The sequence below is a fragment of the Macaca fascicularis genome, chromosome 16 (assembly GCF_037993035.2).
Source record: "Macaca fascicularis isolate 582-1 chromosome 16, T2T-MFA8v1.1".
Lineage (NCBI taxonomy): Eukaryota > Metazoa > Chordata > Mammalia > Primates > Cercopithecidae > Macaca > Macaca fascicularis.
The window spans coordinates 50,284,113-50,310,366 of record NC_088390.1 but is presented as its reverse complement, the minus strand read 5'-3'; the positions used below and the strand labels follow the sequence as shown (position 1 = coordinate 50,310,366).

The window sequence follows — 26,254 nt, the reverse complement described above, 5'->3', positions numbered from 1 at the left end:
TGCAATCTTCCTCCTCTCATTCATCTGATGCTCATTCAATGAATAGGGCACAAACCAAAAAAACAGCACTAGGCTCTAAAGGCTGATACTAAACCTCTTTGGGATTACTCTCTCTTTGAGAAACTCTTGGCCATCATGGCTTTGTCTGCCTAGTAAAAATACAAAACAAAACAAATTATAATAATACATGAGGATACATATCCTGTATATTGTGTCTACAACACTTGGAAACCAAGCTTTAGACTTTTCTAGAGGTCCACAGACTCCAGGTTAAGAAGCTGTAATCGGTTAAAATTTGCAAACCCTCCAAAAGTTCAAGGATTTTTCATATCATTATGTCATTGAACAATCCAATCAGTGAAATATTGCCTCATTTTACTCATGAGGAATCGTAATTTCACTCTGGTTCATCAGAATATATTCTGTCTTTATATACATGGAAAAATATCTAAAAGGAGAATCAAGAACTGATATTAGCATGCCTCTGGGACACCAAATAAGGGGGGATATAACCTTTTGCAACAATTATATTTTTTTCATGTGTGATGTCACATTTCTTTTTGAAAGAAATATGTCAGATCTACCACTTTCACCTGTATTTTTATCCCTCTCAATGAGTGAAATGATTAGTACACTTAGAAAAATCAGATATTTCCAAAGTCTTCTGAAAATAAAAACTAATTTTATCCAAATGTATACATAATTTTAAAACTATGTGTCTCCTAATACCAGTCAGATAATTTGTGCATAAATTATGCATTTTAAAAGTGAGTTTCTTTGCAACATGTTCACACTGCACCTTGCTAATACACGGTACTTATATCTGTCACAAAATGTTTTATTGGGTTTCCTTGGCCTTTTACTTGTAAATTGATTTTCCTAGCCTTATTGGACCTTGTAGTTTTATACCAGATATTTTGATACGGTAAATACTAAAATAAACAAACTTTCATTTCTTCATTCTCCAGTCCTGGCAGCATTTAGTCAAACCCCCACCCCTGCTGCCACCACACACGCACACGCACACGTGCACACACACACGCGCACACACGCACGCGCACACACGCACACGCCCACACGCGCGCACACACGCACACGCACACACGCGCGCGTGCACACACACGCACATGCACATGCACACACGCACACACGCACGCACACACACACACGCAAGCACACACACACGCACACACGTTTCAACTACTTCTTTTCTGAATATGCTACTACAATTTTTAGATAAATAATCAGTGTCCAATGTTTGCATATGCTTTTTGAAAATCAAAACCTTGAAGCGCAAGATCCTCATTACTTTTCTTTTTATTTTAAGCCTTCAGAGGAGGATGATGAACATTTGATAAACCCTTACCATTCAAAATAACTTGAAATAAATTATTGTGGTGACCATGAAGACTCCCCGAAATTCTTGATTTCACCCTTGACCCAATGCTAAAAATTTTTTAGCATTTTCCACTAAAAAAATGGAGGAATCTGTTTCATAAAGAAGATGGCCAAAGCTGCATAACTCTTTTTAACTCAGCTGGACTCTAGCTTTTGCTAGACCACGTGTTTGGTCTGTAACTATAATTGTTTGGGTTCCCAAAGTCCTGGTGCTGCCCTAGGAGGGTGAAAGCAACCATTTGTCCCTGCAGCAGAGTTCTCCAGGGACTGCTGTCAGCACAACTGCAGTCAGATGATGTGATTCAAACTTTTGTCAACACCATCCAGCAATTATTCTGAGGAGATTCCTTTTAATAACTAAATTGAAGTAAAAAAAAAAAAAAGTGTAGAAATGTCACTGTTCTCATGTAGGGCAATCCTTCAAGGGAAATCTAGGTGATTTGTGCAGTGTTGACAGTGAATGAGCCGAGCAGATCACCCCAAATATTACAGACCAAAGACTGCAGAAAGCAAGTAGGCTGGAGTCATGCATCATACGGACACGTGGTGTCAATAGGAATTGAAGTCAGAGATTGTACAGCTAAGCTGTGGCGATTCCTACCCCTACTAGCTAGTAGCGGGCAAAGTCCTTGAAACAGTGTAAGAATATACAGTATAAGCTCGCTGATTTGAAATATGAGTAAGAATAGCAGAGCTTGTAAAATTTAAATGTCTCCAATGACCCCTCCTTACACCAACACTGGTCATCAAACTAAACCAGGAATTGATCAGCTCATTCCCTTGCTCATAAACCTTCAGCATTGCACACAAGGCTTTCCGCATATCAACCCATCCCTCAGCCCCTACGTCTTGCCTTCCTCTTCTTCCTCTTCTGCAGAACATCCATTTTTTCACTTGATTGCGCCCGAATTTTTCAGCTCTCAATCTCTCTCCCTGGAATGCCCCAAATCCTACTCAATCTTCAAAACCCAGACCAAATGTTACCTTCCCTTATCCCATCCTCCTCCCTGCCCCAACTCTGTTGGTCGTTGGCACTTCAGCAGCACTTTGCTGATGTGCCTGTTATAGGGAGCATCACATTTTTATTGTAATTGTCTGTATCTTTATCCATCTGTGTACTGGGCTGTGATAATTCTAGGGTAAAGACAATTTCTTATTTATGTTTACATCCCTGTCATCCAGCAATCTTAAAGATGCTCAGGAATGGATTGGCTTTATATGTAGAAACCTGAGTACATAAAGGTGTTTTTAAACTGGAAAGTGTCATTAAAAAGTAGTAATTGCTATAATTGAAGGTAAATAACCTAAATAAAAGGTGAATTTAGTCTCAGAGTTTTGTGCTTGAAGGAACTGGTGTTATAGTCCTTCTAAAAATAGATGCTATCGATTTTTCCAGAGCCCTACAGGGTAGCAGGTGGGTGCACCAAGGGATGACACCTTTAAAGACATAAAACTCTACCCTTCATCATGGGCCTGCACTGATCCATAGAACTGTACCGCCCCTCAGACTTACTCAAAATGAAAACTTACAGACCTGTGTACCTCCACAATTCCTTCTCTACAACTGCTGTTTTCCTCACTTTTGAGTACATGCTGAAGTTTCATTAAACTGTGTGAGAAAGAGGCACTGGATTTTGAACCCAGGCAGACCTGGGTTCGAAATCTGGCCCTGGCATTCATTCCCAGTGTGTGCTCTCAGTCTGGCAAAGCCTTAACTTCACCTCTAAAATGAGAAAAATACATAATATGGTCGTTGTGAAAATCAAAGGAGAAAAATGTGGAAGAAGGTGTCTCAAAGTAAAAGTGTTATGGAACTTCAAGGTGTTACTCTTGTAGTGAGAAGTAGACAGTTAGCCCCAGTCTCCCCTTCCTTGGTTGCTTCTTCCCCCATATCCCTCTCTTGGATTCCTTGCAGAAGAAACAGTATGAATGTACATCTGTCTGGACTTGGGTCTGCTTTTCCTGACAGAGTATTTGCTCCAATCCCTAATAAGGCTGATCTACTTTATTCTCTGCAAAGGGGAAACTTTTTGGGGGGAAATAACAGTTTCAGCAGCCCCTGTGGTAACAGAGCATTTCTTTGATCTCTTGCCACTATCTGAGTGTTGTTTTGAAAGTCATTTAAGGATGAAAGCATCCCCCAAAAAACCTACTGTCAAAGGGGATTTCAGTTCACCTCAACTCCAACCAACTCTGAGGTTTCAGATGTGTAGAATTGAGATGGTGACAGCTACATAAATATTAAGTGAGCAATGAGATGCCAATGTTTTTATTACTGTTTGCAATTGAACTTCGAGTAAAGCTGAGACCCGTTACATACACCTGGAGAGAGAGCATGGTTTTTGATATGACCACGATATTTGATTTGGAAATTTTTAAGTATACACTGTTGCTATAGCTCTTAGTTAAAAAAAAAAAAAGTAGCTGAACTCCAGTATTCAGCATTCCTATGAGAGCTTGTGATGCTGTGATGCCAAATATTTGGGTTTACATAGAAATTTGGCTCACAGATGGCTCAATGAATAGGAAAAGGTGGTTTTGGTGGGTAACAGAAAGTCAGGAAATTTCCTCCTGCTCACAAAGGTGGAGATAATGTCCACAATGAACTGGTACCACATCTCACATAGATCGTAGCACCAATGTCCTTCTGGTCTCTTTAATTACAGCATTAACTCTCTCCAATTTCCCTCCTACAAAATACAAGAGTAGTTTTCCTAAAATGCAAATCTGATCATATAATGGCCTGATCTTTCAAGAGCTCCAAAATGCTTTCAAATAATGCTGATACTTCTTAGCATAACCTGAGCTCCTGTCTCCGGTCCCATCTTATCTCTAAAGTCACACTCCCTTCTCACCTCACCCCTTCTCCTGTTCCTTGTAATTGCCTTGAAATTCCCTGACCACACCATGACTCCATGCCTTTGCACACACAGCAACCTCTGCCTGGAATGACTTTAGCCACTCTTTCCTATACATCCTTCAGAAGTCTGCCAGGAGCCAGCCTGTCTAGTGAGTTATCCTTAACCACTCCCTGCCAGACTGTTTAGGGTGACCCTAATCTGAGCCTGCCTCTATCATTACTCTCATCAGATTGTATTATAATCTTAAATTGACTTGACTGCCTCACTCCCCACCATTGTACTGTTACTGTCTGTAGGATAAGATTTGGGCTTTATTCATATTTACATCCCCAGGACATTTCCTTGTCCCTAGAAGGGTGTCAGTTAGAGTCTGATAAATCAGTCAGCCAATTAGCACTATATTTAAAGTTGGATTTGATTTCTTATCCTGAATGTACCAGCAATTAGCTTGGTATTTAGTATTTGTCCAAAAGATACAAAATTCAAAAATTTCTATTATGTTTATTTAAAACCTGTTATGTATATTTCCCTCCAATAAGTCCACATAATTATCTTTCCTGTCTATGGGCCAAGTACCTTACTCCCAAGATTTAATCCTGGTCAATGACTTTCCTGTCCCACCTTGGTTACTTTAGAATACATAAAACTTTTCAAAATCTGAAGAGTTCCTTTCTTTCAACCATATTCTCCTGCCCATAGTGAGTGGCCTCTTTTGGATATTTCCAAATAGCAGTCTTGTTCTTCCTTTTCAGCTGTCAGTGTGACAGTCTTCTTTACTAATTGAACAACTGCGTTCATTGATTTAAGATATCTTTATTGGATACCTACTATGTGCCAGCTACTGTCATGGACCAAAATAAAAGGCAGGCGTGAGTCAATCTACCAGTTAAACAGATGAGCTGGAAAATACTCCACATTATGCATTTTAGGTCAAAGCTACTGTTTTAACTGTGTTTTGTGAATGCTGAAAATTTAGAGATATCACATTTCTAGACACGCGGAAACCAAAGGCAACACACAAAATAGAGATAACTACAGCACTTTCCCAAGAAAAGTAACTAGGTCCTTCAAATATCCCTTGCCGGGATATGCCATGTATGTTGAGATGTTTAACCTTTCACAGGGATCTGGAAAAAAAAAATACATATATCTTGCTTATAACATAAAGGGTTTTCTTTGATCTGCTGAAGGCTATTTTAGAATCCCCCAAAAAATAACTCCCATGTGACCTTATGGAGATTTATGTCTCAACATCAGCCAGTGTGATCATCCCAAAAGCAGAAGCTGAGCCTGGGAATGGAGGACAAGGCTCTTTGTTTCCCTGGGAAGCTGCGGAAACTTCTTGACTTGATGGGAAAATCTAAAGATTGGATTTTTCAGGATCAGTAAGGCACCTTGTTGAGTAATTTACAGGAGAATGTGAAAACAAATACAGAAGAAAAAAGCCCAAAATAGCACATTCTTTTTAGTGAGACACAGAGGGAAGAAGACTGGGGCTGGCCTCCCAAGGGGGTCTGGTTTTCTCTTTTTTATTTATTTCCCCACAAATTCCTTTGGGTCCTGAGGACCTGCTGCTCCTTTGGAGTTGTTTCGTTCCCAAGTCTTCCATCCTGTCTCTCACCTTGGCTTACATGTCTCTAGCCAGAGGAGAGAGAAACAGGTGACTAAAAGATATGAACCTTATCCAGAACTGAGAGTGCTCAGAGTAGGCTATTAGACGGGGAGGAGGAGAAAGACTTGGCACTAGTAAGGCTGCATAACACGAACCAGGCTCCAGTTATGGGCCAGCAATGTACACGAGTCTTCTGTGACTGTTTACATTGCTGTTTATTTATTTATTTTTTTACTCAGTACTTATCTTGGCCACCATTGCCACACGTAGCTGATATGAACATACAGAACACCTTCATGAGACTCACAGACTCAGTACAACCCCTTGTTCTGCTTGGTGGTCACTGCCCCCAACCCTGTCTCCCTCTTGAAATGTGTAACAAGGAAATCACAGTATTAGAGACAACCCTAGCCCTTGGGGAAAGGGGACAGAGGCGCCAACCAGGAGTCCCTGCCTTAGATTCAGTCAGTGAAAGTCTAATATCTCACAGACTATCTGAGCTCTACATAGTGGAGCTTTCTCTAGCCAAAAAGACCTCAAAATGGCTATTAATCCATTTATTATTTTCTCCCCATATGGACTTGGGAGGCAGATGAGACAGACAGGGGTTCGAATCCAGCTTCTGCATTGATGGGCTGTGTGGATCTGAGCTAGTTATTTAAAAGTTTTGAGTCTCAATTTCCTCATCGATAAAATGAAGAGAATATTACCTACCACATAAGAGCATTAGACGGATTAAATGAAATATTTATGGCCACGTGCGGTGGCTCACGCTAGTAATCCTAGCACTTTGAGAGCCCAAAGCAGGTAGATCACCTGAGATCCAGAGTTCAAGACCAGCCTCACCAACCTGATGAAACCCCATCTCTACTACAAATACAAAAAATTAGCCAGGCATGGTGGCAGGCACCTGTAATCCCAGCTACTCAGAAGGCTGAGGCAGGAGAATTGCTTGAGCCCAGGAGGCAGAGGTTGCAGTGAGCTGAGAAGATTGCAACACTGCACTCCAGCCTGGGCAACAAGAATGAAACTCCATCTCAAAAAATAAAATAAAAATAAAAATAAAAAACAGAAAGAAATATTTATAACTAAAGCACAAGGCTCCAGTAAATATTAATAGACGGTCTCCCAGCATCCTCCAAAGATGACTAAGTGTTAGCTCCTATAAACCAATGTGGTTTTGTTTCAGGATTTTCTTTTTACCGTTCACCTTTTGTGACATTAATTATATGCTATATTTTAAAAGGTGATTATTTTTAAAATAATTGGAGCAATTTTCTTAGGAAAAACTACTAACCCCACACTTTGCCAGTGGTTCTTTCCCATTATCAGAAGACACCTGGCCTAACTCAGCACCAACTAGAAATACCCTTCACTAGGACACTTGATGTCCCCATAGTAACTGTTCTCTGAGAACTATACTGGAATTCATGGCCCCTTTTTCTTTTCTCTTCTTTGTTGTTTTTTTTTGTTTTCTGTTTTTTGTTTTTGATGGTGTGTCTCATTCTTTCACCTAGGCTGGAGTGCAGTGGCACAATCTTCACTCACTGCAACCTCCGCCTCCCAGGTTCAAACAATTCTCATCCCTCAGCCTCCCAAGCAGCTGAGACTACAGGTGCCCACCACCATGCCTGGCTAATTTTTGTATTTTCAGTAGAGATGGGGTTTCACCATATTGGTCAGGCTGGTCTTGAACTCCTGACCTTAAGTGATCTGCCTGCCTCAGCCTCCCAGAGTGCTGGGATTACAGACGTGAGCCACTGCACCTGATCCATGGCCCCTTCTTAGAATGTGCTCTCATCCAGTAGAGTGTAGATGAGGTGAAAAAGATGCTGCACACATTATGGTTTCTTGGGACCCAGCTGACAAATGCTTTTTTTTTTTTTTTTTTTTTTTCATTTTGTCCTAGGAGGAGAGAGAAGTGAAGTGACTGTCATTTTATTCATTAAATAGCTATTTTGGGAACTATTACTCCACAAATGTTGTCCACTGTGAGGGATGCAAAAGTGAGTTAGACGCAGAGTCTGCACTGAAGAAGTTCCAGGGAAGATAAGATATTCCTTTAACACAATTTTTTTAAATGCCATGTAGATATCCTCTTGTATACGGTGGGATAAAAACAGACAAGCCCATGGATCTCACATTTTCTTAAGTTAACAAGTAAGTAAATAAAGAAACAAAACAATTTCAGATACTGATAAGTGATAAAAAATAAAATAAGATAGTGCGTTGGGGAGAGGCATAAAGGGACTCGGTAGAAACCACTCGCTAAGTTGGAGAAACAGAAAGTGCAGATGAAACACAATGGATAGAATGGTAGAAGACGGGCTTTCAAAGAAACAAGCAAGACCCAGATCACAACGCCTTGTAGGCCAGAGCTTAGCAAACTTTTCCTGTAAAGGATCAGATCTTAAATAGTTTAGGCTTTGCAGGTTATATGGTCTCTATGCCAACTATTCAATCCTTCTATTGAGACAATGCATAAGCCAATGAGTTGAATTTAAATTTTGCATAATTTTCACATTATGAAATATTTTGCTTTTTCTTCAACATAAAAACCACTTTTAGCTTACAGGCTGTACAGAAACAGGCAGCAGGCTGGATTTGGCCCACAGATCTCAGTTTGTCAGGTCCTGTTGTAGACTATGTTGAGGAGTTTAGATTTTATTCCAGGTGCATTAGAGAACCGTACAAGCTTTCTATATTAGAAAGTATTGTGATAGGATTTATGCTTTGAAAAGATTGTTCTGGTGTCAGTGGATTGGTGGGGGTATGAATAAAGGCAGATAGACTAGCTCAGCTATAAAACTGTTGTAGGAGTATGGATGTGAAACAATTCTGGCTTGGATGAGGGTAAGTATAGCAATGGAGTTTTAAAAAAATTAATAGGAGGCCTACTTGAAATATAGTGTGCTAGTAGAGTTGAAAATGCATTCACATAAATCATTATAATATGAAGTAGAGTATATTAATGCCAGAAAGAATGACAGTTGAAATTATTCTGGAGGACCCGAGAGAATGACCTGAAGTTGATGGATCACAAGTCTTTCACTTGAATAGGTTTTTGACAAGAAGAGAAGGGAGAGTCATTGTGATGGGGGAAAATAATGGTCCTCCTGTTTTCATCTGTAAGAAATGGACCATGATATTAAACTGTAAGCTACTTGAGGTCAGAGATCATGTCATATGCCTCTCCATAACCCTACAACCTAGCTGATCAATAATCTAATGTCATTTGTGATACAGATGAACCTGGAGGGCATAATGCTAAGTGAAATAAGCCAGATGCAGAAAAAGTAGTGTATGACTTCTCCTGTATGTGGAATCTTTAATTTTTTAAAAAAGGTCATGAACAGAAAAAGATGGTAGAATAGCAGTTACCAGAGGCAGTGGGGTGGGGAGAGGGAAAATGGGGAGATGTAAATCAAGCAGTAAAAAGTTATAGTTAGGTAGACTTCAGTTAGTAATACTTCATTGTATACTGAAAAATTTGCTAAGAGAGTAGATTTTGATGCTCTTAGCACACACACACACACACACACACACAAAGGTAACTATGTGAGAGATTAATATGTTAATTAGCTTGACTGTATAATCATTTCACTATGTATATGAATATCACAACATCATGTTGTATACCTTGAAAATATAAAGGAAAATAAAATTTAATGGCAACTGCTAAAAACACTAACATCAATTCCAAAAGTATTTAGTGGTGTTCTGCATGCTATGGCATATGCTAGCTGCTGAGGTCTATAGGGCCATATAAAATTGACATAGTCACTGTCCTCATGGAGCTTACCAGGATTAAATAGATAATTGCACAAATCAATAATTACTGTGTTACAAAGGAACAGTATTTGGTGCTCTGAGAGGATATACCAGGACCCAATGTTGTCTTGGGGATCAGAGAAAGTTTCCGTGTAGAACTCACACTTACATTGATGGCTGAAGGAAAAGGAAGAAATAGATAATGAAATAGAAATTGGAAGTCGGAAGAAAGAGCATTTCCAGCAAAAGGAACAGTATGCATGAGTTTCCTGAGACAGGAAGGAGTCTGGCATGTTTGAGGATCTAAACACCAGAGACAGAAAGAAAACAAGTAAGCATGATAGAACTGAAACTAGTAGATGGAGAAGGTCCAGACCATCCAGGCCTTGTAGGCCAGGGGAAAGATCGAGAACTTCCAGAAATGGTAAGGGAGTTTTGGGTTGAAGCAGACCTAACTTTAATTCCTAGTTATGCCACTTGTTAAATGGATAGAATTACTAAATTACTGACCTAGCCCATCTTTCAGGAATTGTGAGGATAAATGTTAAAATTATTTATTGTGAGAAATAATGATGAAATTTTCTGTAAAACAAGCTGGTGGATTTTCATTAAATGGTTTTTCCTCCCTGGGCACAGGGTAAATGCAGGGAATAATGTGAACTAAGGTTCACAAATTAGGGTAAATGCTCAGCAAAGATGTCCCTATTTTGCGGCTCCCAGGGAACAAAATGGAACTATGAAAATTGTCCTCCCCTTATCAATGTCCACACATAAGTCAAATCCACTCAATCTGAGCACCGATTCTGTACTTCCACAAGATAAAGTGGGAGTGGATGTCCAAAGATCAATCTGGCATTGATCCTGTCCTCAAGGAGTTTAATTCATTACTTAAAATTATGAGGAGGAAAATGGGATATTTTCAATGGATGAGGTAGGTGAATAAAAGAAAAGCGAAACAGAGCGCCCCTTTCTAAATGAAGGCTCAGCATCTGGCAAGAAAGTTGAACTGTTTTTGCTTTTGCCCCCGTGGCTCGTGATTTTAATTTCCGGAAGGCCCAACAGGACTCAGAAAGCTGTGAATGTAAACTGACTACATACCTTGGTCTTTGTGTGTATAAATCAGACAGCTAATCCTGTGCTCTCCTTGCTCTGTTCCTTTAGGAATGTAAAATAGCTTGCTGGAGCTCTCTCCATGCAAGCAACATGGGTATCGCTCTGCTGCAAACAAAACAAAACAAAAATGTCAGAATCCCAGGAAACATCTCCAGGAGAGCTCTTGCCCCATGGAAGCGCTGTCAGAGGCTGCCTCTTTTCAAGGGAGGTGTGGTGGGGTTAGCAGCCCAAGCCTGCTGATCTCCAATTGTCACTGGGTTTTGAGTTCTTGCTATTGTTCAGTTACATCAATTACTGTTTTTCAAAAGCTCATACCTCTTTCATGACAGTTTCTCCTAAAAAACTAGTCTAAACAAGTGACAATCTATCTGGACATCTTACTGAAGGATATGGCAGGGTTTCAAGGAAGAAGAGAAAGTAGAAGAGGTTGTCTGAGTTAGTGACCTATGTGCCTACTTTTGGTTCGGTGTCCTAAAAGTGCTTATTCATAAGGTCCAGATAACATGAAATAAAATATTGTAATAATGTATAATAAAATATTACTACACATGGTGATAAAATGTAGTAATAAGCATGGTTAGTCCTGTTCACGCATAATCTTTTATGCTATTGGGAGTAGTGGCCTGGTATGTCCTGCCATCCATACGAACAGCCTTTAGTTTGTCAGTCCATGACTGCTGTCCTATTGCTCAGTCAGGTCCACAGATGCCCACCCAGCAGGCTATGTCCTTCACTAGTTTCTGGGCCAGCCCTGGCTTAGACAAGAGCTAATGCAAGGAACCTGGGCTCTTGTACTGCCCAAGACCTGGAGCCTGACCACTGCACAGACCTCCCAGGTGGTGACTGCTTGGTAACTGACCTTCTGCCCCAGAATCCCTCACTGTGCCACTCCTGTATCCTAAAGGGGCTTAAGTACCTCATTCCTGACTCCTGATATCAGGATGTTACCTAAATTATGCCCAAGCAGTCTATACGCCTCAGACATTCATTATACCTGCTAATCATGATACATCCACCTTCCAAAGTCCGCCTCAGCAATCATCTAGCATTTATGCAGTGATGTGATGGTAAATGCTTAACAACTGATACCCTGGGGAAGAAAAATCTATATATATATGTATAGATTATATGTGCCTATAATTATATACATATGCATATCATCACACAGACATATATATGCATATGTCTATTGTAAATTTTACTGATAGAATGTGTAGCACACAATTTACAAATAATAATAAAATACACAATACTCTGTATTGTAGATTATTTATCACCTGTTGATTCTACCAAAATGCTTTTGTTTATTTTTGTTGAACTTTTGAATCTGCAGCCAAATGATGGCTGCAGTTAATGGAATGGTGCAGTTCCCATGTAATGTCGGTTGATATTTTCATTTACTTTAAGGAAGTAAAACAAAGAGCAACAAAGACCTGTTTTAGAACTTATTCATCAATGACATAAGCAACTTTGTTGAAATAAATAATAGTTTTTGAGTATTAGAAGAATATTTCCTCAATTTTTTGTGCAATTTACAACTGTAACAGTCACAGAAATCTTTAGTCTGTATTATTAACGTTTTCTCCATCACTTTCTTAAGTCTCAGCCAGTGGTCAGCAAATTTCTCTGCTGAGGCAGGAGAATTGCTTGAACCCTGGAGGCAGAGGTTGCAGTGAGCCAAGACTGTGCCACTGCACTCCATCTTGCATGACAGAGCAAGACTCCATCTAAAAAAAAAAAAACTTAGGCAAGAGCCATAATATAATAACTATTAGGCGAGCAATTAACAAGCAAATGGTTCAGACTATGGAGGAGACTTTTTGTGGTTACTTGGTTACTTGTAGTGCTGATGAATTTTTCAAAATCCTGAACATTTAGACACCTCTGCTCCCTACCTGTATCTGTATGTAGATCTATCATATGATAAGCAAAACTAGGATAGTACACGATATATGCAGAGAAACACATATTATTTTTGTGGATGGCAGAACCTGCCAATAAATAAATGAATCTAGCCTTCTGATTCCAACTTTGCTTTTAATCTTCTAGAAATAGTACATGCAAGAAGGTTTTTCTAGTGTCAAAAAAAAAGAAGAAGAAAAAGAAGACGACGAAAAAGGCTTTTGCCCTTAATTTAAATCATTGTTTTTCTAGGGAAATTTAATTTGGGAAAAAAATGTTTTTCTAATTAACTGTGCTATGCAAACAATAAAGATTCTTGTTTGAAAGTAATGCATGCCCCTGTTCCTAAGGCTACCAAGGGAATTTAAAATAAAAAATGCAAGCAGCTCCGACCTCATATTTTGCCAGAGCTAAACAGAATTCCCAGATCCAGAGTTTTCACGTCAGTTCCTAATTTAAAACCCACAAGTGTTGAGCCGGTTCATGCTGCAGCAAGACACATCTTCTCATCTCTAGAAATGACTGTATTTGATCTCAGTCTGGGTTTCTCGGCACATCCTTCTCTCCCTCTCTCTTCTTCTTGTGCTATGGATGGCCTGAAAGGTTAGAAACTGCACAATTAGATAGATGGGGGAAGATTTCATAATGTTCTGGTGCTGGGTTGGGCAGTCTAGCCAAATTCCGTTCATTAGCTAAGGCGCCAGGGTGAATGTGGCCAGTAAGAATGCTGTTTTGGTTCCATCAAAGAGCTGATAGGGAATAGGAAATACACTTTTAGTTTTTTTGGTTTCTGAGAAGCAGTATGGACAAGTGAAGAGTCCAGGATGCTTGGAATCTGGAGGCCAGGAATTAATCTCCATTTCAACCACTAACTGAGCAGTACAAGTAACTGCCATTCTCCTTTTGACTTTTTTCCCTCCATTCTGACAGTTTTCTTATGCTGTCTGTACCAGCATGAAATTCCTGTCTACTGTAGACTTTAAGCATTCCAAAGTCAAGAATCAAGTATTCACCCAACATTTCCTGAGCCACCTACCCTCTGCTGGGTGCTATGATAGGTGCTTTGGAAAGTGGTATTAATCAGACATGGTCCTTGCCCTAAGGAGCTTGTAGACTACCGAGGAGACGGATCACTGAGAAACAAAAAACATAAAACAATAAAGCAAGTGCAATGTGTGAGACATATTAAAATTGCTAAGGGAAAATTGGCAAGGGTGATTCCCTTGGGAAGCCAGAGAAAACTAGAAAAAGGAAAGGACTTTGAACCAGGACTATTTGAATAAAGAGATAGAAGTTTTTGTGGAAGAAGAGGCCATACCACAGGAGAAAACAGCATAAGCTATGGATGGGTCTAAGGGCAAGTGACCAATAAGGCTAAGTGGAGGATTTGGGTGATGTTTGATTAAGAAGAAGGTATGTAACTTTTACAGAATATTCTACCCAATGTGTGAACAGGATAAAACAATTCTGAGCTTTGAGGCATTTGAGATTTCAGGGAGAATCTGCGCAACAGCAAGTTTTATGAGGTTTTTTTGGATCAATTGAATAAAAATTAATTAGACATTGCTGCACTGTTTTGTCTTTATACCTTTACATTAGCGTAGTCTTCGCCTCTCCAAAACCTGGCCTGCAACTTGAGTGTTTTCGGCTAAAACACAGTGTATTATGTAATCCACATCATAAGCCTTGAAATTTCCCTGAGCTTTATACTGTGTTTTCTGCTTGGGTACCCTAACTCTTTCGAGTTGTGAATTTTCTAGTCCTGTAACTAATTCTGTGACATTTCCCATTACATTATAGACCTCAGGGTGACAGGGCCAGGCTTCGGGGGCTCTTTTTCTTTTTAATCTTTCAGCCTGTGATTTACATAGCTGCCATCAGATAATGGCAGTGTTCAGGTAGAACTTCCCTGCCCAAATGACTCTACATATCTGAAACCTAGATAAAAATTAAATTTTCATTAAAATAACAAGGAATCCCATTTAAAATAGTCATTGTTATTTGATATAAATACAATGAATCACAGTTTGAGCCAGAGCCAAATTTTAGGGAATACTAATACCTAGGTTTTATCAAGTACCTTTCTTGCTAATTTTCAACTGCTAAGAGCCATTGTGCAATTAAGCCCTGCTTTTCCTTCTCCGACCCAAGTAGAAACAGTTTCTCTCATCTTGATCTTAAATATTATAAGTTTTCTATAGTTTTAGAACCGGCTTACATGTGATTTTCTCAGGGTTTAATGGTAAGTCTGTAAACTGCCTACATACAACTTTCCAAAGAGACCATTCTGAGTTAACCTTCTTAGAATTCCCAGTTGCAGCTGGGCACAGTGGCTCACGCTTGTAATCCCAACGTTTTGGGAGGCCGAGGTGGGCTGATCACCTGAGGTCAGGAGTTTGAGTTCGCAACCAGCCTGACTAACATGGTGAAACCCCGTCTCTACTAAATACAAAAAAGTTAGCCAGGTGTGGTGGTGCATGCCCATAATCCGAGCTACTTGGGAAGCTGAGACAGGAGAATCACTTCTACCCAGGAGGCGGAGGTTGGAGGTTGGAGGCTGCAGTGAGCTGAGGTCATGCCACTGCACTCCACCCTAGGCAACAAGAGCGAAACTCCATCTCAAAAAAAAAAAAAAAAAAGAATTCCCAGTCGCTCTCAAAGTGACTCCTGCTCACTCTGTTTCCTTCTTCATTCTTTAAATGCCCAGAAATTCCTTTCTTCTTTCTATGGCTTCATGCCAAAAGGAGTCCACCAACCCAAGGAAATAAACAAAGGGAAAAAGACTGTTGGTTGCCCCAGAATAGACTGGCCATTCTAATATGGAGAATTGTTTGCCTTTGATGTGAGTCTTCTCTTTTTCTAGCCCCTTCCCCTTTGAAACTCAGATATGTTATAAAATCTAATTAGACTTAACTGTTTAAAACCCTCTATTAATTCCCAAAGAAGAACCACATCTTCTTACAACCAGCTTCTGTTTATGTTTTGTTCTGCAAGAAGCCTGATGCTCTTTTCTACCTGAAACTTGCTTTGTAAAACATGTTTCAGTAAAACTTGAGCAGTTTCAAAAATAAATTGAGTTTTCTTTAGAAATTCTAAAAACTGTATCTCTGAAAAACTTTTCATTAATCATTTGCCAAATAATCTGGTATTATTCCCACTAATCCCTTGCTCTTCTTTTGGCAAGTTCTCTTGAGTTCTTAGTCTGGAGTCACAGCCCTCGATTCTCAACCTTCAGCTTACAGCTCTACCACAGCAACTAATCATGTCTGTTTCAATAGCAACCAAAGATATTTTTGTTTCCAGAATTTTCCTATATTCTTTGCTCTTCCTAAATTTCTTTGCAAATTTGTTACTCATTTTTGTTTTGTTCTGTTTGTTATAACTTACTCAAGCATACTGTTTTTCTTCCATAGCTAAATTAGGTGTAACATTATTCTCTGATTGCAAACCTTCCCCAATTTGACTTTCAGAGACTTGGCTTCTTCAAGAGTTAGTAGCTCGTAAGTAGAATAAAACATTTTGAAAAATGGAAACATATATGTAATACATATACATATATATAAACATAAATATGTGTTTTCAAATACATATTTGTAAGGAGGTATAGATCCGATTTGAGTTAATATATAATCTTAATCATTTGATTATAACTAGATTATATAATGTACCTGAGAGCTTCAAGGGGCAAGAAACTAGAAAAGGAGAAGATTCACATCAAAGAAAATTATTTTTGTGTTGGGAAAAACTAATCTAGGGGTGTGTGTGTGTGTGTGTGTCTGTGTGTGTGTGTGTGTGTGTCTGTGTGTGTGTGTGTACATATACATGCATTTGATTTGTAAGTATTAAATAAGCACCCTCAATGCACCAAGCACAGACCCACGTACTAGAAAGGAAAAAAATGAATGACACTTTTCCTGTTCTCAAGTTTCTCATGATCAAGAGAAAGAGATACATACCAAAAAACATAATGCATTATAATAAATCTCATTTTTACAGAAACAAGGGACTTAGGGAGCAGAAAAACAGGTGTATTTGATTAATTATTCCTGATGAATTTAGAGATGACTTTGCTAGGTCCTCAAAGATTGGTAGAGTTTCACCAAGCAGAAGTTGGAAGATGCGGAAAAGCCACAGAAGCAGAAAATGCACAAAATAATCAGGTAACAGAGACTTACAGAATAAAGACTTTCTTCTGAAAAATGGCAGGAATTTAGAAAAATAATATATAGTTGGGACCAGATAAGAAGGTCCTTGAATGCCTTCCTAAGATTTCATCTTATTTCAAAGCAACTGGACACTATGACAAGATACTAGGTGGAGGAATATAATCATTACAGCTTCATTTTTTCAGCTATAATTCAGGATATAGTAAAAGGATTTTTTTTTCTTGAGACATCACACTCTGTGGCCCAGGATGAGTGCAGTGGTACAGTCACAACTCACTGCAACCTTAAACCCTGGGCTTAAGCAATCCTCCCACCTGAGCCTCCTGAGTAGCTGGGACAGTAGGGGCATGCCACCACACTCAGCTATTTTATATATATATTATATATATATGTGTGTATCTTGCACAGATGGGGTCTCATTTTGTTGCCCAGGCTGGTCTTGAACTCCTGAACTCAAGCGATCCTCTTGCCTTGGCCTCCCAAATTGTTGGGATTATAGGCATGAGCCACTGTCCTCCAGCCTAAGAGGATTATATGTAAGGATGAGGAAACAAGCAGAAAAATCAATTAAAGAGTTATTACAGAGTTGATGTTCATATTCATAAAGCCATTCTTTGGGATAATCACACTATCAGGGGAAGAGAGCAACTTATAGGAGACATTTTAGAACCAGAAACTACTTAGTTTAGTGATGAACTGATTTTGAAGAATTGAGGGAAAGGAGAAGACAATAATGCACTGAGATTTTTGGTTGAGTGACTGGATACATGACAGTGCCATTAGCTAAAGTTGAGGAAATAAGAGAAGAAACATATTTTGGTAAAAAAAAAGTACTTAGGGGATCCTCGGAATGGGAGGCACTCAAGTAGAGATTAACAGAAGGAAGTTCGAGCTCAAGGGGGAGGCTGGACATAGAATTATGGTTTTAAGACTCATAGTTAGAGCCATAAAAGTGGACAAAGTCATTACCAAGGACAAACATGTGGAGTGAAAAGAGAGCCAGGCAATCAAACTCCCAAGGAACATCACATCAAAGGGAGAAGGAGAAGGGGCAAAACCAGGAAGAGTCTAGAAAGAGGCAGTTAAAGGGTAAGAGAAGTAGAAAGGCAGGTGCAACCAAAACCAGGGGAGAAAAAGGTTGCACAAAGTGAGGAAGGCCAAACATGGCAAGATTTCCCAAGGAGAGGCTGTTGCTGATGATCAAAGCATGAGGAATTTTAGGACAGCAGTTTCAAGAGTGTGTGGAAAGCAAGCGAGATGCCCAGGAACATTCTGAAGAAGAGGAGAGAATGCAGGAGCATCCAGAGCAGAGGAATTGTGTGACTCTGAGTGGCACAGCAGACTTTGGAGATGGTTTGATTTTGAAGTATTAAAGTGTTATGTAGAGAATGTCATTTAAATCTTAAGATCTATTGCTTATCACAAAGTTTAGAAACAGAGGCCTTGCTTCTCATGGGATTTAAGTCCCTTAAGTCCCTGCTTCATTTGTGCTTGCCTTAAATCCCACCAGGTATAAGCAATTACTTAAGATACTTTTTACTGATGATGCACAATTTATCTTTCCTGACCATGGCTTTGTCAACTGATAGAAAATGTGATGAAAGCATATGCTATCACAGTAAAATGGGGTGTTAGAATTTGCATGATTTAGCCAGGAATAAGCATTCACCTTGGGGATGTCAAGGGAGAACAACATGAAACACCTTAGCCACAAACCCCTTTTCCAGTGAAAAGGCTTGGAAGAAGGTATCAAGGAGGAGAAGGAAAGAAGGAGAAGGGAGCAGTATATAAGGCATTAGGGGAAGAGAATGTTTTCAGAAAGAGAAGGTGTCAAATGATGTGGAGATAATGAAAGGAGGCTTCTTTATTTGGAATGAAAATCTTCACTCAGACCTTAAGAGAGCATTTTCAGTAGAATGGTGAAGCAGATGTCAGGCTTGGAGAGCAAATAGAAGGTCATGTCCTAGTGGATCCTTTGGTTCTCAAATGCAGTAAATAAGTTATCTACTATATAGAACAAACTGTTATATGTATTGTTTCTGAGTATGTGTGTGTATCTACATATACACATACAAATACACACACACAATGTGTTTATATGGCAATGGCCTCATGAGCAATATATTTAATATAACTTACATCTGACATTAAGAACATCACATAAGTGTACATGTACCACAATATACATTATATTTATCAAGGCTCAAAAAACTAATAAGGTTTTATGATTCTTTTCTGCTCTTCTTTTTAAAAAAATGTGAACTTGGAAACTAAGTTGACATTTCAAGGAACATTGTCTGAAACACCAATATAAAGAAAGGAGGGTACGCTTAACCCTTTTTGAGAGGGATTGTATGCCAGAGTTTCTATGGTATACAATCATATGAATTGTATTTTATTCAATACAATTTTATTGTGACTGAATTTTATTCTCCCTCTTTCTCTCTCTCCCTGCCCCCCTCCTCTTTCCAGTGGAATGGAGTATGTCCAAAGACTTTTCTCCTTTGGCTGGAGAAATCATCATGGATAATCTGCAGACTCTGAGATGCACAATCACAGGACTTACAATGGTAAATGTCCCCAGTAGACTTTCCATTTCTCTATCACTGATATTTGTGCTGGGATATTAGTAGCAAATGCCTATTCTGAAAGCAACAGCCAACGTCCAGTCCTCTGGCAACGACTGCCACTCATTAAGCATGATATGTCTGGTATCTATAATCTGAATTTCACAAAGGAGTAAGCAGACGGCATGAATCATTTTGTAAACTGCTGTGTTCTAAGGAGATCAGAAAAAGACTGGCCTCATGCAAGCCTTGAAAGTTGCTGCTTTCTGGATCACAGTCTAATCTTTTGGGGGGAAGCAGGGAGTGGATCAAAGGCTCCAAGAGATCCAGTTTTGACTCCCTGTCTGATGGTAAAAATAACAGCTTCATCTCACCCTCATGCCCACAGCCTCAGCCCCGGTTGAGATCAGTCATCAATTGCAGTCACATAATTTCCTGAGAGAAATCCTTTTCCCTTGATTAAAAAAAAAAAAAAAGGTCTGTCTAAATATGCTTTCACAAAAAAGAAACTATATATGGTGGAGCTATGTTTCTCAGTAACCTAAACCAATTTAAATTGTGAATGAAAAACTGGAACAAACTGCACTTACTTGTTTAATATAAACTCAAAAGTTAATTATTTAGAATTATGAATATATGAGCATATGAAATGCAAAAAAATAAAAACGCCTTGTAAATCAGTTCAAACTGGAGCAAACCCTGTATTTCTTCAAGCAATTAAAATGCAAAAGATAAAATTCTTTTTTCTCAAAATATTTTAAAAGTAAAAATCAAACCTTTTTCAGTCCAATTCAAATATTTAATATCTTAGGACCTTCAGATGAGGGAAGTAGAGGGATAATTTTGTTCTTATTGTTGTTGTTTTCTTAAAGGTTGATTGATTAAAACAGTTACTTACAAAGTATAATCCTAAAGCCCAGCCTTAAAAAAAAATGCATCAGGTTGCATTTCTTCAAGTTTAAACCTGCTTATTCTAATGGAATTTTTGATGCTTGGGTAATCACCACGGAATCCTGACGTTTAGTCCTAATCGCATATCTATACCAGGGGCCAGAACTGTGGATTACCAGAGCAAACAAACCCCTGAGTGGGTGGCCCCCAGAGATGCTATCAGCAGAAGACTGATTCCAACCCTATGGCTCACAAGATGGAAGAGGGCCAGAAGGAACCCTAGGGAATTTTCATTGCTTAAAAGAAAAAGTGATACAGTGATAAAAATGGAAAACTCTCCATAAAGAGTTTCTCTAATATCTGAACTAATTTCCATAGGGATTAAGTTTTTCCACTTGACCATCTAATGATAGAAACGTAGACACTATTGTAATCATATAAAAGCCTAGGAGTAGATTTACACTTTTACACAATCTCTATAACTTTGAGGGGCATAGAAACCCATTTTCAACTTTAAAAAATGGACTTCCTAACATAGTAAGGTCAATATTTTAAGATCCCTAGAAAAGTCTCTATAAAGATGTGCTTTTTTTTTTTTTTACTTCAAACATCATTTTTACGATTTTTACAAGCAATGTTTCATCAAATGCTGGCTTCTCAAATGCCCTTTGGGTTCACTGGAAAAATATATAAAGGCGAAATATAAAATATAAAAACTATACAAAAGATTTTAAAACATGATCAGCCAACAAAAACAATTCCTTAATTCTTAATGTCACAAAAGACCATTAAAGAATATAAGCCATTGTTTTAAGAATGGCTTTGAAATTGAATCACATCAAAGAGTTAATTTTTTTAAATGTGTGTGCAGCTGAATGAAGGATGTTTATTGCAGCATAGTTATTTCCCTGCACAAAATGTGGGAACCATCTAAATGTCCACCAATCAGGGACTGGTTAAATACATGATACCGAATATTGGCTCCCAGTGAAATGTATGCAGCCACAAAAAGAACAAGGCAGGTATTTAATGCATTACTCTGAAAAGATGTTTATTATAACTTATTCATTTTCCAAAGCAAGTTGATCACTAAAAGAAGTGATAGCTATTGCCTATAGGAAGGGGCAAATAAGGAGAATGATGTGAGAGTGGAAACTGCTATTTTTGGTAAACCTTGTAGAACTATGTGACTTTTAAAAATTTATATATAGTTTTAGGGGGGTCAGGAAAAGTCATTATGATAGTTAAATTTTGAAAAGAAGAAAGTGCATAGACACTAAGAGGGAACTTCAAATATGGTTACTGTGACATATAAACATAATAATCAAGAAAAAACAGAATGCTAAAGTATGGGCAACAGAGCTTCAAAGAGATGAAGGAGTTAATCAAACATAGTAATTAAACTCTATGCCCATAGAGTCTAGGGTAAAAATGATCAAATAAAATGCCTGATGCATCATTTCAATACTTTGCAGGGCCAACAGTATTATGTTCAAGTCTCGGCTTACAATATGAAAGGATGGGGACCTGCTCAGACCACGACACCGGCATGTGCCTCTCCTTCTAGTAGGTGTTGGCTGTGAACTCTCTCCAGCACGGGAACAGACTCCAACTGCAACTCCATCTTCAGGATGCCATTGCTGTTCCCTTCCCCCACTGCTTGCAACCAATAAGACCTTCTCAGGGCAGCATCTGGGCCACATAATGAATGATTCCCCTGCAGAAATGCTCCTGGGGAAGCAGCTTAATGGAGTAAAAGGAGAGGGAATTTGGAAACAGAAAGGCCGAATTTGATACTCATTATGCCTCTTATCATCTGTGTGGCCTTCAAAAGTTGTTTAACAGCCAGGCATGGTGGCTCATGCCTGTAGTCCCAGTTACTAGGGAGGTTGAGGCAGGAAGATCTCTTGAGCCTAAGAGTCAGAGAGTTCGAGGCTACAGTGAGTTATGATCGCATCACTGCATTCCAGCCTGGGAGACGGACGGAGACCCTGCCTCTAAAGAAAAAAACAAAACCAAGTCTCTGAGACTCAATTCCATGTCTGTAGAACGAGTCTAACCACACCCGTTCATAGGGTTTTTGTGGGGATGGATCAGATGCCACTGTGGGAGTGGCAGCCCAGAGTACATACAGTTCATCGTAGCTCTCCTCTTCCCTTCCTCACCCGCAGGGCACACATCCATATTGACCTGATAAGAAAATGAAATCTAACAAATCTTATGGATCTGACACTCTGTCAGAAGAAAAGCTTTCTTACTAACAGCATTCTGCTGCAAACCCACAAACATTGTCTATCGCATTTGTAGTGGTGACTGAGAAACCCAGCAAAGGCCTTCTGATTCTTTGAAAATTAACAATCTATGTCTGGTATGTTTCAGCATTCTCTATTAGCCAGAAAATTTAATTAACCAGAATAAATATCTCCAGACATATCATACCATAGATTTTTCTATGTAATGAACCCAGTGCTCCGAATTGTATTTTCATTTTTTAAAAACACTTTATTAATGTGAGAGTTAAAAGTGATATCATATGTTTCTTGTGACAGAACAAACTGCTACATCCTTTATGGAACACAGTTTGCCATGTTGTACCAACTGCCTTAAGAAAATCTGTTTCTTTTCACTCCGTAATTCTACATCTAGGACTCTACCCTAAGTAGAAAGAAATGCAAACAAACCAGTCTGTACAATGGTGTGTAGCAATGCACTCATAAAATGAAGCATCATGTGCGGTAGGGAGAACAAATATCCAATATTAATTTAGTAGTAAAGTATGATATATCTATCTTTATATCCGTAACTACAACCACTAAACATCGTCTTTTTAGAAAACACTCATTGTGTGGAAAAAGAAAAAACTCCTACTGTGTAACTTTTATGTTTTATGTTTAAAAAAAATGCAAAATGTGGGATTTTTTTTTCACATGACATTCAACTGTAGGTTTGCATATAATTAGATAGGGTGTGTCCATTGCCTTAATAATTCTCCAAATTTATCAGTGGACATTTGGGTTATGAGATTATGGTCTCTTTTAGTTTTTTAAAATATGTCTGTGTATTTTTTTTTATAACAACCATTTACTCAAGACCAGCCACGAATCAGGCAGTATGTAAAGGGCTTTCACATTCAGTATCTCTTAATCCTTGCAGCAATCTTTCATCATTATTTCTGTCTTGTAACTAAGCATCATTGTCACTATCATCTGCATCTCTATCAGCATTGGAAAGAACTTTTATCAGACTCATTATATGGAGGGCATTAATCTAAGTACCTCATATGGATTAACTAATTTAATCTTCCTAACGTACCTCTCGAGGTGATTTTTATTATTAGGCTCATTTTACTGATGAGGGAACTATAAACATAGAGGCATATATACACAGAGCCCAGCATCTGAACTGAGGATCAGGGATGTTGCCTTTCCAAAAGTCACAACACTGGTACATGGCTGAACCAGGATTCCAGCCTGAATTGGTCAAGGCTGTGGCATGTCTCCGAGGCTACAGTAACTACTGCCCTGCTATCGGGCAGACTAAGAGCCAGCCATCCATGCCTGACTACCATCTCTGGCGGATTCAGATAACTACACCAGGTCAGACAGGGCCTTGGACCACCGATGCCTGAGATCCCTAAGGTCCCTGACTCTCCTGGCATTTGATGACTTCTTCATTCTAGTCTTATTTGGACTAGTCACCTTTTTATTTCTAGTCATTTATTTCTAGTTGTCTTTTTACCAATGATTTGCCAGAAACACAAACTGGGGATTCTAAGATTAAGATAAAAGGAACCAATCTCATGTTGGGGATGGCCAGTAGTGTGTGTGTATTATGGGAGGGACAGAAAATGCACAAAAATGCTAGTCTCAGTTGACCTGAAAGTGAGGAGGTGGGTGGGGAACCCCACTCCAAACGCAATTTCTGATCTCCATATAGATGCATTTGCTGATAAAGTTCAGAGGTTCAGTTTCTATAAGCTGCACGTTCCATTCAGACACTATCTGTCACAGCCCATTTGAGGTGCTGTCTCCAGAATGACCACAATAGTTGTTCAGGACTGGGAGGAGTCACTTATTAACTGGTAATTAACATATCAAATAGCCACCACTTTCTAAAATGATACGTTTGATTAGTAGGGATAACTGACAAAGAACTGAAATCCTAACATGTGGTTATAGTTGTTGCAGCCATGCCCTATCGCTTGGGAGGAACAATATAAAAACACTCCTATTTATAAACAGAGTATGACATTGTGATGTAACATATATCGGTATTCAGATATTTACTAGAGGACAATGTATTCTAACATGACAGGGTAATTGGAAATTTGGTAATATGTTCCAGTAGGCTATAAAAACTTTTTTTTAATATTTTCACAAAAGGCCTTAATGTGTTTTTATAGACTTATGTTATATGGTATGGTGCATAATAAGAGAAAAGGACCCAGACAGGCTTGTCTGAGTTACGATCAGGAAAATCCCGATATCGCCAGTGAATGTAAGCTCGGCATTGTGTTGCAGTTGAAGTGTCTCATTACCAGAACAGTGAGCTGTATTATGTGGCACAATCTGCTCTTTTCCTACCACGCTAAGTTTATTCCTGTCAGGTTCCTGATTTCTTAATATATTTTCAATTTTCTCCCTCATCCCTAAAGTCTCCTATTTTATGTAGTCGTCAGAACCTTCCAAACATCTATGAGAAAAACTCATTCTTTCCAAAAACCTTGGCATTATGTCCAGTGCTCGCTCGGGCTGCAATTTAGCATTAGCAATTTTCTAATGTATCATAAAGTCATCAGATGGAGCTCGCCTCTGATGTAATAGGGCTGAAAGAGACAGGCCTATTTCAGCTCTCCTCGCATTGATGGCAGCAGTCACACTCCTTAGAATGCATTAGCATGTTGAGGGACGCATAGTAATTCAGCCACCTAGGAGTCTTACTCAAACACACAACCTTGCTTATCTGATCATGAGCATGTCAGATGCATTCATCCAACTAAGAGAACAAACTCCTAATGGCCTGTGGGAATCTATGAGAGCAACGTTTATTCTCACTGTGCCCCAATTCTGGGGGGTGCTAAAAACGATCTAAAGGATACCAAGTGTTTATTTCCTCAAACATTTTTTAACTTCCCAGTAAAAATCCTTTCGTACCTTATCCTAACTGAACACCATCATGCTTCTATTCACAACACCTCACCAACATTTAATGACTCTGCTCTGTGCCCCAGATGGTGCTTTGCTTTCTTAAACCTCAGACAAACTAAAAAGAGACTTAAAAACTCCTGTAATCCCAGCACTTTGGGAGGCCAAGGCAGGTGGATCACGTGAGGTAAGAGTTCAAGAGCAGTCTGGACAACATGGTGAAACCCCGTCTCTACTAAAAATACAAAAATTAGCTGGGCGTGGTGGCACACGCCTGTGGTCCCAGCTACTAGGGAGGCTGAAGCAGGAGAATCGCTTGAACTCAGGAGGCGGAGGTTGCAGTGAGTCGAGATTGCGCCACTGCACTCCAGCCTAGGCAATAGAATGAGACTCCGTCTCAAAATGAAAAAACAAAAACAGAAACCTCACTTTACAGGCCAGGCCCACGGTGGCTCATGCCTGTAATCCTAGCACTTTGGGAAGCCAAGGCAGGTGGATCACTTGAGGTCAGAAGTTCGCGACCAGCCTAGCCAACATGGTGAAACCCTGTCTCTACTAAAGCTACAAAAATTAGCCGGGCCTGCTGGTACACACCTGTAGTCCTAGCTACTTGGGAGACTGAGGCAGGAGAATCACTTGAACCTGGGAGGCAGAGGTTGTGGTGAGCCAAGATTGTGCCACTGCACCCCAGCCTGAGTGACAGAGAGAGACTGTTTCTCAGAAAAAAAAAGGAAAAGAAAAACCTCACTTTACAAAGAAAAAATCTGAGGCAAAGAGAAATTAAGTCATGGTTCTTGACCACAAGGAACAAAGACTCTACAAAAGGTAC

The 26,254-nt window shown here is 39.2% G+C and overlaps 1 protein-coding gene across 1 annotated transcript in view; it reads left to right on the top strand.

Moving 5' to 3' along the window:
* The window catches only part of ANKFN1 (ankyrin repeat and fibronectin type III domain containing 1), a 349,569-nt gene that overhangs the window by 256,424 nt on the left and 66,891 nt on the right, over positions 1-26,254 (top strand). The window contains exons 8-9 of the mRNA XM_045375057.3: positions 19,296-19,393; positions 21,757-21,847. Coding sequence (XP_045230992.2) covers positions 19,296-19,393; positions 21,757-21,847 — 189 coding nt within the window. The remainder of the gene's footprint in view (positions 1-19,295; positions 19,394-21,756; positions 21,848-26,254) is intronic.